Source organism: Salmo salar, chromosome 04 (genome assembly GCF_965601325.2).
Source record: "Salmo salar chromosome 04, fSalSal1, whole genome shotgun sequence".
Classification (NCBI taxonomy): Eukaryota; Metazoa; Chordata; class Actinopteri; order Salmoniformes; family Salmonidae; genus Salmo; species Salmo salar.
The window spans coordinates 58,547,773-58,565,882 of NC_138294.1; the positions used below are offsets into that span (position 1 = coordinate 58,547,773).

General features: G+C 44.0%; 1 protein-coding gene across 1 annotated transcript; it reads right to left on the reverse strand.

Moving 5' to 3' along the window:
* Nucleotides 1-356: 356 nt before the first annotated feature.
* LOC106603573 (Na(+)/citrate cotransporter) lies at nucleotides 357-15,552 on the reverse strand. Its single transcript, XM_014197433.3, has 12 exons — nucleotides 15,305-15,552; nucleotides 11,737-11,865; nucleotides 11,520-11,656; nucleotides 11,034-11,359; nucleotides 10,582-10,771; nucleotides 10,302-10,424; nucleotides 9,825-10,037; nucleotides 7,193-7,302; nucleotides 4,808-4,929; nucleotides 4,521-4,682; nucleotides 3,985-4,122; nucleotides 357-1,324 (listed from the first exon to the last, which is right to left on the reverse strand). The coding sequence occupies exons 1-12, from the start codon at nucleotides 15,401-15,403 to the stop codon at nucleotides 1,172-1,174; spliced, it is 1,902 nt and encodes a 633-aa protein (XP_014052908.1). The 5' UTR covers nucleotides 15,404-15,552; the 3' UTR covers nucleotides 357-1,171.
* Between the last annotated feature and the right edge of the window lie 2,558 nt (nucleotides 15,553-18,110).

An 18,110-nucleotide genomic window follows, 5' to 3' on the forward strand; every position in this document is an offset into this window, starting at 1 on the left:
CTCACTAACTTAACAAGGACTTACTAGGTTTCAAAACATTTGTCTAGGAATTCTTATCCAAATTATATTTGTGTCTGTCATAGTAATGCATGGTATATAGTTTGATAGGCTAGTGTGAGAGAAGATGTTTTGTGGTCAACAGAAAGAGACTACAGTAATCAGCACAACCTCAAAAGTCCAGGCTTTATTCAGCAAAAAAACTAAACAAGCACAGTACAATAGACAAAACCATAATAGGTTGTTATCAGAATGGAAAAAACAACTCTAAACTCTTACAAAAGTCAATCATTTACATTGATAACTATACAAAATATCTAATAATTAATTACACTTACTGAAAAGCATTTATCATAATTTATGCAGTATAACAGAGTTCCCCAACTAGCAGCCCACAGATGATTTTATTTGGCCCCCAAGTTTTCTGTGCAAAACTTATTATTTTCTTTTTTTGATTGTTGGACATAAGACTGAAAATGCCAGAAAATCAGCTCCAAGTGATTTTAATTGGGAAAATATGTTCCAAAGTATTCCCACGGATAATAGAGAGATATGTGTGATTGTATACAAATGTAAGCAAGGTTTGAAATGATTATGTTTTAGTCAAATATTATATTTGTTTGGGCAGTCAATTTGTAGTCTCCAAATGATTTGTAATTATGTTCCGGACCCCTGACCATCCGCTCAAGAGAAAATTGGCCAGTGGCTAAAATTAGTTGATGATCCCTGTAATATAATACAATTATAGAATATAAATTGATATAACAATATTGTCAGTAATACAAATATAAGTTACAATATTACAGCATATCTTGGCTTTGCAAGTTATTTATCATCCCTGTTCCCTAAGGCTCTCTAGTGTCATAACCATATAATATAAGAATAAGTCCCTAACTGTAGAAAATACACTGATAATAAACCAGTACGGTGATGGCACAGCTGGAAACTATCCCAGTGTGTGTGTATGTGTGTGTGTGTGTGTGTGTGTGTGCGCATGTGTTCACCAGACCATAGCAGTGCTCTCATGGCCAGCATTCTGTTGCCCCAGCGAGGCTTGTAGTGCTGTTGGAGAAAGATCCGTGGTGTCTTGGTAATACTCCCCCTTCCTCATCCCCTTTTGGCAACGGTAGCAGTGCAATGGCAGTACAGGGGTGTATGGTGGTATATTTGGGGGTCATTTCCCCCCTCCTTCTCCTGTAGTGATGTTCGCGGTGGTGTTGGCCCAGGAGGGGAAGATGTCCAGGTTGAACATGGCTCTACCCCAGCTGTTAATGGCCAGAGTGATGCACAGGATCCCGATGATGTTCATCACTACACCCGTTTTAGCCTGTAGGAGAGAGAGGGGGTCAGAGTTGAGGTGGTGGTAGGTTGAGGGGATGGAGGTGAGGGTGGATGAATAAGGTGTGAGGAGGAGGAGGTTTAGGTTTTGGGTTGGGTGGCAGGGTGAAATATATACTGCTCAAAAAAATAAAGGGAACACTTAAACAACACATCCTAGATCTGAATGAAATAAATCATCTTATTAAATACTTTTTTCTTTACATAGTTGAATGTGCAGACAACAAAATCACACTAAAATAATCAATGGAAATCCAATTTATCAACCCATGGAGGTCTGGATTTGGAGTCACACTCAAAATTAAAGTGGAAAACCACACTACAGGCTGATCCAACTTTGATGTAATGTCCTTAAAACAAGTCAAAATGAGGCTCAGTAGTGTGTGTGGCCTCCACGTGCCTGTATGACCTCCCTACAATGCCTGGGCATGCTCCTGATGAGGTGGCGGATGGTCTCCTGAGGGATCTCCTCGCAGACCTGGACTAAAGCATCCGCCAACTCATGGACAGTCTGTGGTGCAACGTGGCGTTGGTGGATGGAGCAAGACATGATGTCCCAGATGTGCTCAATTGGATTCAGGTCTGGGGAACGGGCGGGCCAGTCCATAGCATCAATGCCTTCCTCTTGCAGGAACTGCTGACACACTCCAGCCACATGAGGTCTAGCATTGTCTTGCATTAGGAGGAACCCAGGGCCAACCGCACCAGCATATGGTCTCACAAGGGGTCTGAGGAGCTCATCTCGGTACCTAATGGCAGTCAGGCTACCTCTGGCGAGCACATGGAGGGCTGTGCGGCCCCCCCCAAAGAAATGCCACCCCACACCATGACTGACCCACCGCCAAACCGGTCATGCTGGAGGATGTTGCAGGCAGCAGAACGTTCTCCACGGTGTCTCCAGACTCTGTCACGTCTGTCACATGCTCAGTGTGAACCTGCTTTCATCTGTGAAGAGCACAGGGCGCCAGTGGCGAATTTGCCAATCTTGGTGTTCTCTGGCAAATGCCAAACGTCCTGCATGGTGTTGGGCTGTAAGCACAACCCCCACCTGTGGACGTCGGGCCCTCATACCACCCTCATGGAGTCTGTTTCTGACCGTTTGAGCAGACACATGCACATTTGTGGCCTGCTGGAGGTCATTTTGCAGGGCTCTGGCAGTGCTTCTCCTGCTCCTCCTTGCACAAAGGCGGAGGTAGCGGTCCTGCTGCTGGGTTGTTGCCCTCCTACGGCCTCCTCCACGTCTCCTGATGTACTGGCTTGTCTGCTGGTAGCACCTCCATGCTCTGGACACTACGCTGACAGACACAGCAAACCTTCTTGCCACAGCCCGCATTGATGTGCCATCCTGGATGAGCTGCACTACCTGAGCCACTTGTGTGGGTTGTAGACTCCATCTCATGCTACCACTAGAGTGAAAGCACCGCCAGCATTCAAAAGTGACCAAAACATCAGCCAGGAAGCATAGGAACTAAGAAATGGTCTGTGGTCCCCACCTGCAGAACCACTCCTTTATTGGGGGTGTCTTGCTAATTGCCTATAATTTCCACATGTTGTCTATTCCATTTGCACAACAGCATGTGAAATGTATTGTCAATCAGTGTTGCTTCCTAAGTGGACAGTTTGATTTCACAGAAGTGTGATTGACTTGGAGTTACATTGTGTTGTTTAAGTGTTCCCTTTATTTTTTGGAGCAGTGTATATGCATTTTTTATTTTATTTATTTCACCTTTATTTAACCAGCCAACGAGAGCATACAGATCGCAGTGGTGGGTAGTGTATGGGGCTTTGGTGACAAAACTGATGGCACTGTGGTAGACTGCATCCAATTTGCTGAGTAGAGTGTTGGAGGCTATTCTGTAAATGACGTCGCCGAAGTCGAGGATTGGTAGGATGGTCAGTTTTACGAGGGTATGTTTGGCAGCATGAGTGAAGGATGTTTTGTTGCGAAATAGGAAGCCGATTCTAGATTTAATTTTGAATTGGAGATGCTTAATGTGAGTCTGGAAGGAGAGTTTACAGTCTAACCAGACACCTAGGTATTTGTAGTTGTCCACATATTCTAAGTCAGAACCGTCCAGAGTAGTGATGCTGGACCGGTAGGCACTACTCTGAAGAGCATGCATTTAGTTTTACTTGCATTTAAGAGCAGTTGGAGTTCACTGAAGGAGAGTTGTATGCATTGAAGCTTGTCTGGAGGTTAGTTAACACAGTGTCCAAAGAAGGGGCGGCAGGGTAGCCTAGTGGTTAGAGCGTTGGGCTAGTAACCGAAAGGTTGCAAGTTTGAATCCCCGAGCTGACAAGGTACAAATCTGTCGTTCTGCCCCTGAACAAGGCAGTTAACCCACTGTTCCTAGGCCATCATTGAAAATAAGAATTTGTTCTTAACTGACTTGCCTAGTTAAATAAAGGTAAATAAAAAAAGGGCCAGAAGTATACAGAATGGTGTCGTCTGTGCAGAGGTGGATCAGAGAATCACCAGCAGCAAGAGCGACATCATTTATGTATACAGAGAAAAGAGTCGGCCAGAGAATTGAACCCTGTGGTACCCCCATAGAAACTGCCAGAGGTCCGGACAACAGGCCCCCCGATTTGACACACTGAACTCTATCAGAGAAGTACAGTAGGTACCTATAGTAGCCTATCTCTCACCATGTCTGACACCTTCAGGTATCCATAAGAGAACACGATGGCATTAGGAGGCGTGGCCACAGGCAGCATGAAGGCAAAGGATGCACTGAGGGTGCAGGGTACCATCACATACAGCGGGTTCAACCCTATGGACTGGGACTGCAATAGAACACACACATATTAAACAACACACACTCGCGCATACGTGGATAGGATGAACAATGTGGATAGGATGAATAAGAGTGTGTAAGAGTGTGTATGCATGTGGCTCTGTGTGCTGGATCAGTTATCAAAGCTTCTCTTCACTGGATCAACAGAGCTGAGAGCTCTACACAGTGCTGCTACAGTCTCACTGTCTGCTCTCTAATGTGACCTATTAGAGACTCTCTCTCTCTCTCTCTGTGTGTGTGAGAACCTCTTAAGTGATAGGCCTGGCTCAGCTCTATTCAGTACATTCCAATTTTATCAAGAGGAAACTTGATCCCAGAATGAGGGCGCAGAGGGAGTGTCTGTGTGAGAGAGAGTGGGAGAAAGAGAGACTGTGTGTGTGTGTGTACCATTGAGGCGAGGATGGGCAGGAAGAGTGTAGCGGTAGCCACGTTGCTGGCACACTCAGTGAAGGTGGCAATGAGGAGACAGAGGATGACAGCGATGGCCCAGGGAGGGACGGAGCAGAGAGGCATCATCTGATCACCCAGCCACCGCGACAGACCAGACACCTAGATGGATACACACACACACACATATTGAAGCGCGCCACACACACACACACACACACACACACACACACACACACACACACACACACACACACACACACACACACACACACACACACACACACCTCACTGCCCTTAGCCAGTGCGAAGCCTCCTCCTAGCAGCAGTACAATGCTCCAGGGCATCTTCCTCTGGGTGACCTGCCAGGTCAACAGGGCAGGGGCAGGGCCACGGGGGGGCTGGGGCTCTGACGGGAGGGGGCACACACACATGTCAAGAATTGTCTACAGCAGGGGTTCAAACTTTTTGGCACCAGACCCCATTTTGATATCAAAAAATTATTGCATCCTAAACTATGTGAAAAAAGAAATATACTTAACAGCCAATGTTTACTTTTTTATTTGCAGCTATGGCAGTCGATTGAATATTAGTCTGACATAATGTATCTTATCCCACCACTAATGAGATGGGTGTGCTTGATGCATGCTGCGTCGGAGCTTCTCAAAATCTGGGTTGACTGTGCACACCTTGTCTCTGCTGCCATATCCAACCTGGATCGATATCTGGTTTTAATGCAGACGAGAGCACTGAATCTGGCTTCACACAGATATAGCCTACTATGAGTTTTTGGTGCTTTCAAGGTCAAATCATGATGTCAGTGATCTAAAGGTCGGAAAGTCAGAGCTCTAGAAATAGTTTCAAAAAGGATTTTCACAGTTGGAGCTCATGTCTTTCCGAGTTCCCAGTTGTCTTGAACATACTGACGTTGGGAAGGTGGTGATTTCCGAGTTTCCAGTTGTTTTGAACACAGCATTAATGCTCAGAGGAAAAAAGCAAGGTATTCCCTTTGAGTCAGGAACCAAAACTCCTGTGTTGTGACCCGTGAATGCATTCGGTCACATGACAACTCGATCATTTGTATGATTTCACTTACCGGCATGTCAACTGAGCCAGGATCACAGTCAAACGGATTGAGAAGTAGATCCCAAAGTGCTTTTCCAAGCGTTGGAGGTGAGCAGTCATCACTCTTGTGGGACACTTACTGATGCTGTTTTCTGTTATTTTCTTTTCATTAGACAGAAAAATCAACCAAACGCTACCATAAAGGCCTGATTGGTGGAGTGCTGCAGAGATGGTTGTCCTCGAAAGTCTCCCATCTCCACAGAGGAACTCTAGAGCTCTGTCAGAGTGACCATCGGGTTCTTGGTCACCTCCTTGACCAAGGCCCTTCTCCCCCAATTGCTCAGTTTGGCCAGGCGGCCGGCTCTAGGAAGAGTCTTGGTGGTTCCAAACTTCTCCCATTTAAGAATGATTGAGGGCACTGTGTTCTTGGGGACCTTCAATGCTGTAGAAATGTTTTGGTACCCTTCCCCAGATATGTGCCTCGACACAATCCTTTGACCTCATGGCTTGGTTTTTGCTGTGACATGCACTGTCAACTGTGGGACCTTTTATAGACAGTGCCTTTCCAAATCGAGCCCAATCAATCAATTTTACCACAGGTGGACTCCAATCAAGTTGTAGGAACATCTCAAGGATGATCAATGGAAACAGGAAGTACCTGAGTTCAATTTCGAGTCTCATAGCAAAGGGTCTGAATACTAATGTAAATAAGGTATTTCTGTTTTTTACTTGTAATACAGTTGACATTTTTTTGAAAAACCTGTCTTTGCTTTGTCATCATGGGGTATTGTGTGTAGATTGCTGAGGATTTGTATTTATTTGATCCATTTCAGAATTTGGCTGTAACAGGACAACATTTTTAAAAAGTCAAGGGGTTTGAATACTTTCTGAAGGCACTGTATACTCTTTTGCCGCCAGTTGCTCTCGGTGTATCATACAATGCGTCTATATGGCAGAGGGAGACACATTCATAACTAGAGTACAGAGGTCTGCCTACCGTGCTGCCATAGATGGAGCCTCATCTGTGCAAAAGCCCACCATTCAATCCCACGGAATCTGTTTTTCATCAATATAGCTGCGCAGCACACTGAACATCCCCGTGCCGTTTCATGCTTGGGAATCGTGAGACAGAACAATATGTCCTGACATGTAGCAAACAAAAGTCAATGCATCTCGGTCGTCACAGCGAACGTCCATTTGGAGACCATAAGCTGGGGAGTCGTTCAGTCAGAGCATTCATTTTTGGTTTAACAGTGTTATCTGACAAAGGTATTGATGTTAGTTTTGGTGCCTCCCCACACATTGTTTTCACCATATCAATTGCGGCCAGTAATATCAAAGTCTCTGCAATAGTGTGTGGTGTCATAGCGTAGCGGACCTAGCCATTCACCGTAGGAAGGATTCAAGTGCAACGGTCAAGTGCGACCTTTTCCCATGATTTAAGGGCTCGCTCTCGTTGAATTTGATATTTTTTCTTCAGGATTTTGGAAATTCTCCCGCGACCCCATTTTCATATCAGGAGCCCTAGTTTGGGAATCACTGGTCTACAGTGTATGTGTGTTATGTGTGTGTGTGTGTGTGTTTATGAATGCATGTGTGTGTATCACCTGTGTCAAATCTCTGTGTTCTCCAGAAGCAGAGGTAGCGGGGGGCCTCAGAGGGCAAGACGAACAGCAGCATGGCAACAAACACTGCCACTGTGGCATCAGTTACAAACCTGGAGGGGGAGAGGCGGAGGGTTTAGGAGAGGATGGTTAGTGGTTAGGTGTTAGACTGTGTGGGGTTAGGGGGCAGCAGGGTAGGGGAATACAGGGGTTAGGAGTTGGGAAAAGGTGCAGAGGGAGGCCAGGGAGGGGCCCTCCAATCCTTTTTTGAACACTAACTAATTCTTACCCAATGGCAATGTGATGACGGAGGTGATTGACGTAAAGGACAGAGCATGTTTGATGACCTTAGCCCCAGTTTGATCCAGGATTCTGTTAGAATCAATGCCTGTTTCCATGGTGATGTGCCCATTCATAAATTGACAGACGTCACATATGCCCTATGTGTTAGGCAGGTCACATGACCAGATAAGAGAGAAGGGCATTTCCATGTAAAAGGACCCATGAGCACCAACATGTAAAGTTCATAGGAGCATGTCACATTGTGTGTCAAATGAAAGCTAAGAGTCTATATTTTTGAGAAATTAAGGCATATATACATTTTATACTACCTATCCTGTTCAGCTCATAACAGATTTGTTTTATCTTTCTGTCGTCTGGTGGTCAAAGCAAGACTATGAAAACAGTCTCGACAACCCCTCCCCCCTCTCACTCTCTGTTTCTCTGCCGTTCTCTCTCTCTCTCTCCAGGTAATGCCACCTCTCCTGGCTCTTACTGACACCTACCATGAGACCCTACCACTTACACTATTTCCATTTACTTTATCAAGCATCCTCACCCATTGAGCACCGACCGACACCCAACGTTCATGGATGTTGAGAAGTAGTTGAAATTTGGTCAGTCTTCCCTGTCTGGACCAGATCTGAACCAATTATAGAATTCTAGAGAAAAGTACTGTAGACTACAGTAGAGCACACAAGCGTAGAGTACAGTATAATGTACTGTTCGACTCTACTGTGTTGTACTGTGATATCCAAACTGGTGAAACAGATGTTTAGATTGTTTCAGGATTTGGTCTGGTCCAACCAAATGTGGTCTTGTTTGGGGGCGGAGCTCATTACAATCAAAGCCAGTGTGTAGAATAATAGTGAAAGGGGATACCTAGTCAGTTGTACAACTGAATGCATTCAACTGAAATGTGTCTTCCTCATTTAACCCAACCCTCTGAATCAGAGAGGTGTGGAGGGCTGCCATAATTGACATCCACATCTTTGGTGCCCGGGGAATAGTGGATTAGCTGCCTTGCTCCGGGGAAGAACGACAGATTTTTACCTAGTCAGCTTGGGGATTCGATCCAGCAGCCTTTCGGTTACTGGCCCAACACTCTAACCACTAGGCTACCTATTTTTTATTTATTTAAACATTTGACCTTTATTTAACTAGGCAAGTCAGTAATACCCAAATATGCAAAAAAATGATATAATTATATCCATAATTATGAATTCCTATATAGTAAAGATCATGGACCCATGATGTAATTCCGTTACTGAAATTTCATCACCTACCATTTTATTTATTTTTTTACTCAACGTGTCATGTCATAGCTGACACCCCATTCTTTCTGCAGGAGACTTTGAATCTTAATTCAGAGCAGAAATTTAAAGGGGCAATATACAGAAATCGCTCCGCCATTTCTCAGTTTATTTGACAAAACAAGCAATGTATTCTATAGAGAATCATTGTACCATCTAAACCGCTGTGAAATATATTTTCAATAACCAAAAATACTGTATTTTCAGCTTTTTGAAGCTGATGTACAAAAGCGAACATAAAAGACACAAAAATTCAACTTAAGAACGGGAAGCATAGAAATAGCACACATAGAACAGATCTACCGCTTCTTGGACTTCCTTTCAATGAGATTGACAAATCTATAACTCACATTCTATGTGAATTTGGTGGGATCGCTCAAAACGTTTTTGGAAATGGTGGTCGCATAAAAAACTGAGGGAGAGTTTACCGTAATTCTGTTACCAAACTTTGCATCTGCACAGGTATTCCAGTAAATTGGTTTTTGTGACATTTTCTGTGTAAATTGTACAAAGTAGTCTTTGAAATCAATTATTTTTGTTTGGCATAAATTTGAAAGTTAATCTGAGTCAAAGCGTAATTCCGTTATCGTGGAATTGCCCAGAATGTAGTGTGTGCCTCTCCTGCCCATCGATCTGTTTGTCATAAAGAATTGTGCTTTTGTCTCTCATTCACTCTAGTGAGATCACGTTTCCTGGACTCTGTGTGCTGGTTACAGCGTATGTGTGTGCAGGTGAGAGTGTGTGTACGTGTACACGTGTGTGTTCCTGTGTGTCAAAGTTCAGAACACGTGTATTGATGCAACACAGATGGTTTACTCTCTGAATGACATATTTTGTCCGTCTGTGTTTGTTTTATCCTGTTCCCCGTGTCCTGACATTTGGTCTAATGGAAGGTTCTGGGACTAAAGACAACTCAGGTCACCTATCCAGATCAGGCTTGTGTTACTGTTCATGTTTCTGCATATTTCCACCTGCTAGTGTGTGTCTGTGTGGTTGAGTGTGTATGGTGTGTACAGTATTTCACTGTGGTGTGTGTTACATACGGTGCTTTGGCATTGAAGACGTGGGTTGCCCATCCATCGATGAAGCCTGGGCTTCGTGTGAACCAAAGCACCACCAGCAGGATGAAGAGCCCCAGGACACTCAGCTCTCCGTAAGACATGGGCCCCAGACGACGATGCTCCTCACGGATCAAATCATATGCCGCAAACTCCTTCTCTGACTGCACAGCACCACAGCCCCACGTACGCTTCAGACTGGAGAGGAGGAGTGGGAGACAGGGAGACAGGGGTGAGAGAAATGAGTGGGGGAGCAAAAGAGAAAGGGGTGAGAGAAAGAGGCTGAGTGAGAGAGAGATTATTTACAATAATAGGTCGGATAAGAAGCAGACTGAGTGAGAGAGACATTACCCCTATTTGGCCTATGCAAACCTTTACAGATATCATGTCATGGTTGAACTGAGAGGGAGGAGAGAGTAGAGTTAAAATAATGCACTGTGATGCTCTGGCCAGGTCACTCACTTGAAGCCGATGAAGACGAGCTGGAGCCAGAGCCAGGCCAGTGTCAGCATCAGAAGCATGGTGGGGAAGGCAAAGGCGAACCATGAGGCAAAGTTAATGACGTCACCGTTCTGAGGGAAGAGTCTGACAGTGGGCTTCTATTAACAACATAACTTCTCAACAATGTAAAACCTCAAATGTCAGTTGATCAACACGATGTTCAGACCCCCATATCTATGTTTATAGCGACGGGATAGACTGTACATACACTAACGCGTGTGTGTCTGTGTGTGGTACATACTGGCTCATCTGCCCTGTGAGGACGAGGTTGGGTCCGGTGCCAGTTAGAGTGGCAGTGCCGCCAATGCTGGCAGCGTAACACACACACAACGTCAGGCCTTTACACATCTTCATCCTCTCCTTCTCCTCCTCTTCCTCCCCAACCTGCTCCTCTGCTTCAGTCCCTTCCTTCAAGACCATGGACACCATCACTGGATACAGAGAGGAAGGAGGAGAAAATAGCACTATATATTAGAGAAGTTTGGGAATCAGGACTACCAAGAGGTCACGGCCAAAGTTGTTAACTAGGCAGGCTATAGTTTTCCTGTTGCCTATAGACATTTAGCCTATGTCTATAATTGTCTGAAATCGCCATTTAACTGTGTTATGGTGTGTTGGTGAAAAAGCTGTGCTCCAGCCTCACCCAGCCCCCTGCCCTGGCCTCTGCCCCCAGCCCAGTGCCCTGCACCTCACCTGGCTTTCCATCAGTCAGAGAGTTGTCCTGAGGAACTGGTTTGTCTGGGGAGTCCAGTTTATCTTTTGAGGCTAGTTTCTCCAGTGGGATGTGATTGTCCTGGATCATAAGTGTGTCCTGTGGGGTCGAACTGTTCTCCAGTTTTTCCTCAGAAGTCGTACCATTCTCCTGGCTCTGAAGGGTGGGCAGGGGGTTCTCCCCCTTTCGTGGGCTGTTGAGCTGCTCCAGGACGGCCTGGACAATGGGGACCATCATAGCTGTGGTGGCTGTGTTACTGATCCACATGGACAGGAAGGCTGTCACACCCATGAACCCTAGCATCAGACTGGTGGGGACAGCGGAGGAGGGGAGGGTGTATCAGAGTCAGAAAAGAAAATAGGAAGTGGAGAAGGAGGAAAGCATGCTAGGCTTTAGCTCAGTGGGCTGACAATCTTGATTTGATACTTGAACAACTGATAGACAGACACCTGTGATTTGCTACTCACAGGGCAGGCCGCACCCCCACAACGAGTAGAACTCTGAGGGCGATGCGCTTGTGAAGATTCCACGTCTCCACGGCAACAGCCATCATTAGCCCGCCAACAAACAGCATGTTGGTGTCGTTCAGGTACTGCATACACACCTGATACACACACGTGAGAGATTGTCTTTGAGTGTGAGCATGTGTGTTTGTGTGTGTGCGCGTGTGTGAGGGAAGCGTACCTGCTTGGACTCCATGATGCCAAACAGAGGGAAGAGGACAGCGGGCAGGAGAGCAGTCACAGCCAGCGGCAGTACCTCAGTACACCAGTACACTGCCATCAGGGCTATCACATAGGCACAGCCTGCCTCCTGCAGCACACACATTTACAATACTTGATTTAGATCCATATAGATGTACAGAGAACCCAAATATTCTAGAGGTCAAAAGGACAAACACCCACACACACACAAAATAACTAAAGCACATGAAAACACAGTGTTCTGTGTGTCTGGTAGTGCCATTGTATCAATATTGATCTGTGATGTGAATTTGTGAATCTCAAGTAATGTAAACTTGAACTTCAACACCCTATGGTGTGATGAGGAAATGTTTCCTTAGTCTTCAATGCCCTGGCACTGAAACACTGAGCTTACAAGAATGTAAGACCTCCTGGGGCAGGTTAGGCTTTATGTCACTCTCACAAGAGTAGATTACTAAGTAGGCCTAATACCTAAAATGGGTCTACTGTCTGTCAGCACAGCAGGAGAAATGGTCAGGTGACAATAACACACTCTCTCCGAAACCAAAAGTCTTTGCTATGTGTATTTTTCTGATATATTAATATTTATATTTAAAGGGTCCAGCTGGGCCTTCTACTTTAGTTACATAGGGATGGCACATGCTGTGGAGACCCCTGAGATCCAGTTGCCAGGGTTACCCGGTCAATCAGTGTGGGATCTGGGATGTTTTTTCAGATTCTACATATCTCTATGGATACTTCTGGGAATCACCGACTATATCAACACTGACGGATAGTTATCATGGTTCATCAGCACTGGATACAGAAATGGTCAGATTAATACTGCACTTGAGAAAATTCTAAACAAAATGAGACATGATCTTTTTCAAGGTCAGTCTCGCAAAATTAAGCATTCTTGCGTTCTTACTACCTGCTATTCAAAACAGGGGCGGAAATCCCGGGGGGGACGGGGGGGACACGACCCCCCCATCCTGGGAAAAATATGATTTGTCCCCCCCAATATATCACTGAAACATAACTATGTAATTTAAATAATATTAATAATACGCAATGAAAGCAATTGTGCTGATTATAGACACTTAATAGCGCGTTTTTAAGTTTCAAAAGATTGCGACCTCCCCGCCCTTTGCCTCACAATGGTTTGATCCACTGCCAGTTCCTTAGCTTGCTACGTAACTGCCGTGAGGTTCATCCAGTCAATCGCGCACACACACACTAGCTGAATATGCAGAGCTAGCGCGCAAATATTAACTATTAAGCTAGCTAGTACCTATTCCATTTATGTGGCGTCGTCAAAGATGGAATCAGCATGCAGATGATGTAAGTTAGTGCTTCAAAGTCCCTGTGATAAGGTTAGAGATAAACTGAAGTCCAAACTGAACAGAACTACACTCTCTTCTACCAGTGTCTTAAATATATTTAATGGTCTCGTTGCAAAAGCTAAATTGTCGCAAGGGAACTTTTATTTATTTATTTTATTTCACCTTTATTTAACCCGGGTAGCAAAGATTATAGCAAACACCACTGAAACTGAATTGGTGCTCGCTAGCTTTGCAAATTCAGCTAATGTTGGAAGCCAGCCAATTTGAAACAAACTATTAAAATGACAAAAGGTTGCAGCATATGTTGTGTAAATGGTGAACTCATACAGCTGTCAACTCTTGTCATTTTAATCCGTTTCACATTTGCTAGCTACCTTTTAGATCGAAGCCCATATAGAATGATTGAAGATGATAGAAGCCCATCTCCTACTGTAAATAACCTACACACTGTGTGTGTAGCCAGCCAGCCAGCCAGGTAGAAAAATGGCAGAAAAATAAAAGACGGACATCAGAGTATTTTTCAATACACCAAAACGCATAGTAAGAACCCTAGTAGCCTAATATCTCAAAGACTAGTTGATAAAATGTTCATAAGAAAGAAATGAAACTAATGGAAATGTTTCACAATGATGTCATTAGGCAGAGCAGGCAACAGATGGCACACAGACAGCAGAGTTGGGGACAGATATGCAGGGACAGACTGGCAGAGACAGGGAGTCTCAGGTAAGTTTGTTGAGTCTTTGTTTGGCAACATTATGAAAGGTTCTCAATTTTTTTGACTTGTAAAATAGGAACATAATTGGAAAATGCCATGGATACCCCCACTCTCAACTTAAACTGGTGACTGAACTAAGATGTGTTAAAGGCAATGGTATTGCTGTTGTGATTAGTTGTGTAGTTTTGGGTACCGGTAGTTAGGAGTACGGCAAACACCTTATTTCTTTGGTTCCTCAATATACATTTACCATATTACAATGTAGGCTATGTGTTACAGCACTACTTTTGGTGTCCCCCTCAGGAATTGCTCTTGAGAAAATTTCATGTAATTGTCCCCTCCAAAGTGGATATCAGATTTTCGCCCCTGCCTGTGTGTGTCTTTTGACACTATATAAATGAGTCATCCTGCAGTGTTTGTCATTATACCCTGATGAAGACAGCTTGTCTGTTGAAAAGTTGGACATCAACATTTTGCATCTGATTCCTAGGGTGTGCGGCTCTCCTTCATTTTTTTAAGCATTCCACTCCGCTAGCCAGCACCTCGCCTAAATAGGTGTGCATTTCTTTCGTGTTTAGGTTTTAGTATTTTAACCTGTGTGTCATGTCTGGTGGGGATAGACAAAATTCAATATGCGCACGAGGAGGCACACAGACGCAAGCGCGGAGCCGGTTGGGTCAGCATGTTATAGAGCGGAATTTCCATTTTCTGAATTTCCAGAATACAACGAAGTTCACCTCGTACAAGACCGAGTCAATGGCTATGGAGAAGTCGCAATTAAACAGCGGTGACGGCGAGGCGCCGGTGAGACACCTTGAATGGAGAGTGAACTGTGCTGCCTGCCACCAGAGGACCTGCTCATCTCCCCTTGTTGACAAACCCCCTCCCTCTGCTCAAGCTATGTGGATCCCTCTTGACGGTCTCCGAATCTTTTGGAGACTTGAAACACCCAAAACGTTCAACTCTAGGTGACAATTGTTGTAGTCCAGACCTACTGTCTGTTCTGTAACTACATCTTTCATTTGATTGTTTATTTTTATTTTCAAGAATTTGAGATTATTTCTGTAATGAAAAGCGCTATAAATGCTGAATAAATTATAATTGTTATGAGTCTGAGAGAAAATGCTTGCAGTTTTAAAGCAAATTTCCAGTAATTAAAAAAATCTTGTTTTTTGACGTGTTTATATGCTATCGGGAGCCCGACCGCCGAGGGGGACCCCAATGCCCCCACCCCTTGGGTGCTACGCCAGTGTGTGCGTGGGGAAATTAGAACTATAGCAATACATGTTTACGCCAAAATCATCATGGGTCAGGTGCACAAAATAATTCTGATTTAATTTATAAAATATCTAACAAGATGATAAACTACTAGTAGGCTGCTAGTGAAATATTTTAAATCATCATTCAGATAGCCTACTCTTTGTGTAGAAAGCAGAAAGAGTAGGCCTAGATCGGGTCAAGAGGAGGTAGGGACCCCTGGAATAAGTCTATTCGACAACTTTGGCGCATACCGTGGTTCCGATCAGCAGAGGTAGTGGGAGGAGGAGGAACGGTGTGCAGAACAGAATCACCCCATCCTTGAACATCATCGCCTGGAGCGAGGACACCATCCTCTCCCGGTCAGAGAATAGAGAATTACAGTTGCGCACGTCTGGACTCCGGGAAGAAAGCAAAAATGATGAGGGAAAGGGTGAGCGAACTCCGATACCTCCAGCTTTACACTGGGTACAGGACTGCACATGACATCTTTCTCTCTCTCGCTCCCTCTCTCTCTCTCTCTCTCTCTCTCTCTCTCTCTGTGTTTGTGAGACAGAGAGTCAACACTTTTGTGTGGCATTCATACTTAAATATTAACTTTTCTAATGCGTTTACTCACACGCTGTAGTCCTGGTGCAAGTTTATCTTTAAACTCTTAGAAAAATAAACGTTTGAAAAGTCATATTGTGCACTTAACTTTTAAACTTCATTTAAATTTTGAAAGATTGTATTTGAATCTGTTCATTGATGCAGCTTTGTTAGGATTTATCACAATTGGTGAATTTCTCACAAGAACGTGACATGTTAAGACTAGGAGGCAGTGATTTGACATTATTAGCAGGCAGTGATTTGTTTTGGACACACATGTAATTCAAATCCTGCCATATCACATTGGAGTTTTGAGGGCAGGGCGAGAGAGAGCGAGAGAAGGTATAAACTGAGCGACATAAGGGGACAGATAGATGGGATTTCCTTGGAACAGCAGTGGGTGCTGGCAAACCAACCTTTCTTTGGGAGTAAAGTTACATTCCCCATAACACACACACACATACACACGCACACGCACACACAGTGTGCCACAGCTGCACCATTGAGAGCATGTTGACTGGTTGCATCACCACCTGGTATGGCAACTGCTTGGCATCCAACTGCAAGGTAGTGTTAGATGAAGGCCCTAAAAATTGATAGACTGCAGCCAGCCAAGTCATAGACAGTTCTCTCTGCTACTGCATGGCAAGGAGTACCAGTGCACCAAGTCTGGAACCAACAGGACCCTGAACAGCTTCTACCCCCAAGCTATAAGACTGCTTAATAGTTAACTAAATAGCTACCTATCTGTATATACCATGCTGCATTTACCAACTCTTTTGGCGCACCACATAAGCTGCTGTTACTACTTATCTATCCTTTGCCTAGTCACATTACCCCTACCTATATGTAACCCGTGTATATATCCAAGTTATTGTTACTCACTGTGTATTTTTTCCTTGTGTTATTATTTTTCTATTTTCTCTCTGTATTGTTGGGAAGGGCCTGTAAGCATTACACTGTTAGTCTACACCTGTTGTTTACGAAGCATGTGGCACATACAATTTGATTGATTGATTGACACACATCAGACCGGGGTTCAAATGTGTATTTGATTATTTTAAAATAATATGTCCCGTATCAAATAATATCCTCCAAATAGCCTACTATTTGAAAGTATTTTGAAATACTTATTTCAAATACTATTTTCAAATACCTGCATGAGTCAGTATAATTTAGTATTTTGAAATACATGCCAGTACTTTCTAAGTGTATTTCTAAATACATTCCAATATTCAACTACTAAAATATCTGAATGCTTACTTCGAAATGTATATGAAAGTAATTGAGCTATTTTAAATATAATTTGAACTCCGGTCTGACTGCCCCCCACACACACACACACACACACACACACACACACACCACACACACACACACACACACACACACACACACACACACACACACACACACACACACACACACACACACACAAACAATTTGACTTCAGATCCTACACTGCCACCGTATGGCAATTTTTTTGTTTACTTACACCCAGTCCTTAACATGATAACTCCCTTCAAATAGCCCAGACGTTCTGAGAAATTAGAGTTAAAACACAGAAATGCACAAATATGAAATCTGATTATTTTACTTAAATTTGATTGGAACATGGAGGACCACTTGCAGGTCATTCTTCATACAAAATATGTGGGGGCCAATCATCTTCCTTTCCCGCGTTTCATGACCAGGATTTACATGTGGAAAAAACGACATCCAGGCTACTTGTTCTGTGCAGCCAGCTATTGACTGCAAGTAAAGGTCAAAAATCAGTTATGCAGACAGTCTATGCTTCTCCTACCTGTATACATAACACAATCCATCGGCTCGTGAGGTAAGGTGGAGGTTGTGAATGGGGTCCTTTTATGCTTCCCTAATGGGAGGTAGTAAACAAACAGTCACCGCAAAACACCCCAAAGGGGCTGAGCAGGTGATGCCCTGATTCACAGGTGCATTGTGGGTTTGCAATGGTAGTGCCAAGTTCTTGCATTGGCGTAGGGCTGGAATGGGGGCAGTCCATGCAAGAAAAACAATATCCCCCGCCGCCTACTCTATTTTACCTAAAGGGCTAGAGGAATAAAATTAGGCCCAAAATCATGTTATATCAACTCTGATTCATATAGAAACATTTTACAGTGCTTATTCTGGGTTTCCTCCATTAGGGCCAATAGAGGGAGCCACAGTGCTGTAATGCTAAAGGTCATACGTGTTAATGTTGTAACATATCAGCTGTCATGGTCACAGCCACTTCAGTGGGCAGATATTTGAAAGTTGACGCTATCGTAGAGCTACCTGTGAAGGTTTCCAAACTCTTTCTAGGAAAATGTGTTTGTAGGTCAGCAAAAATAATATCACAATCCAAACGGCAACCCCATCCTCCTCTGAGAAAAATAGAAAAACATAGAGGTCCTTACTAGACGGTAGATATTAAGATTCTGATGGACATTTAAAAAATACATATTTCATCCT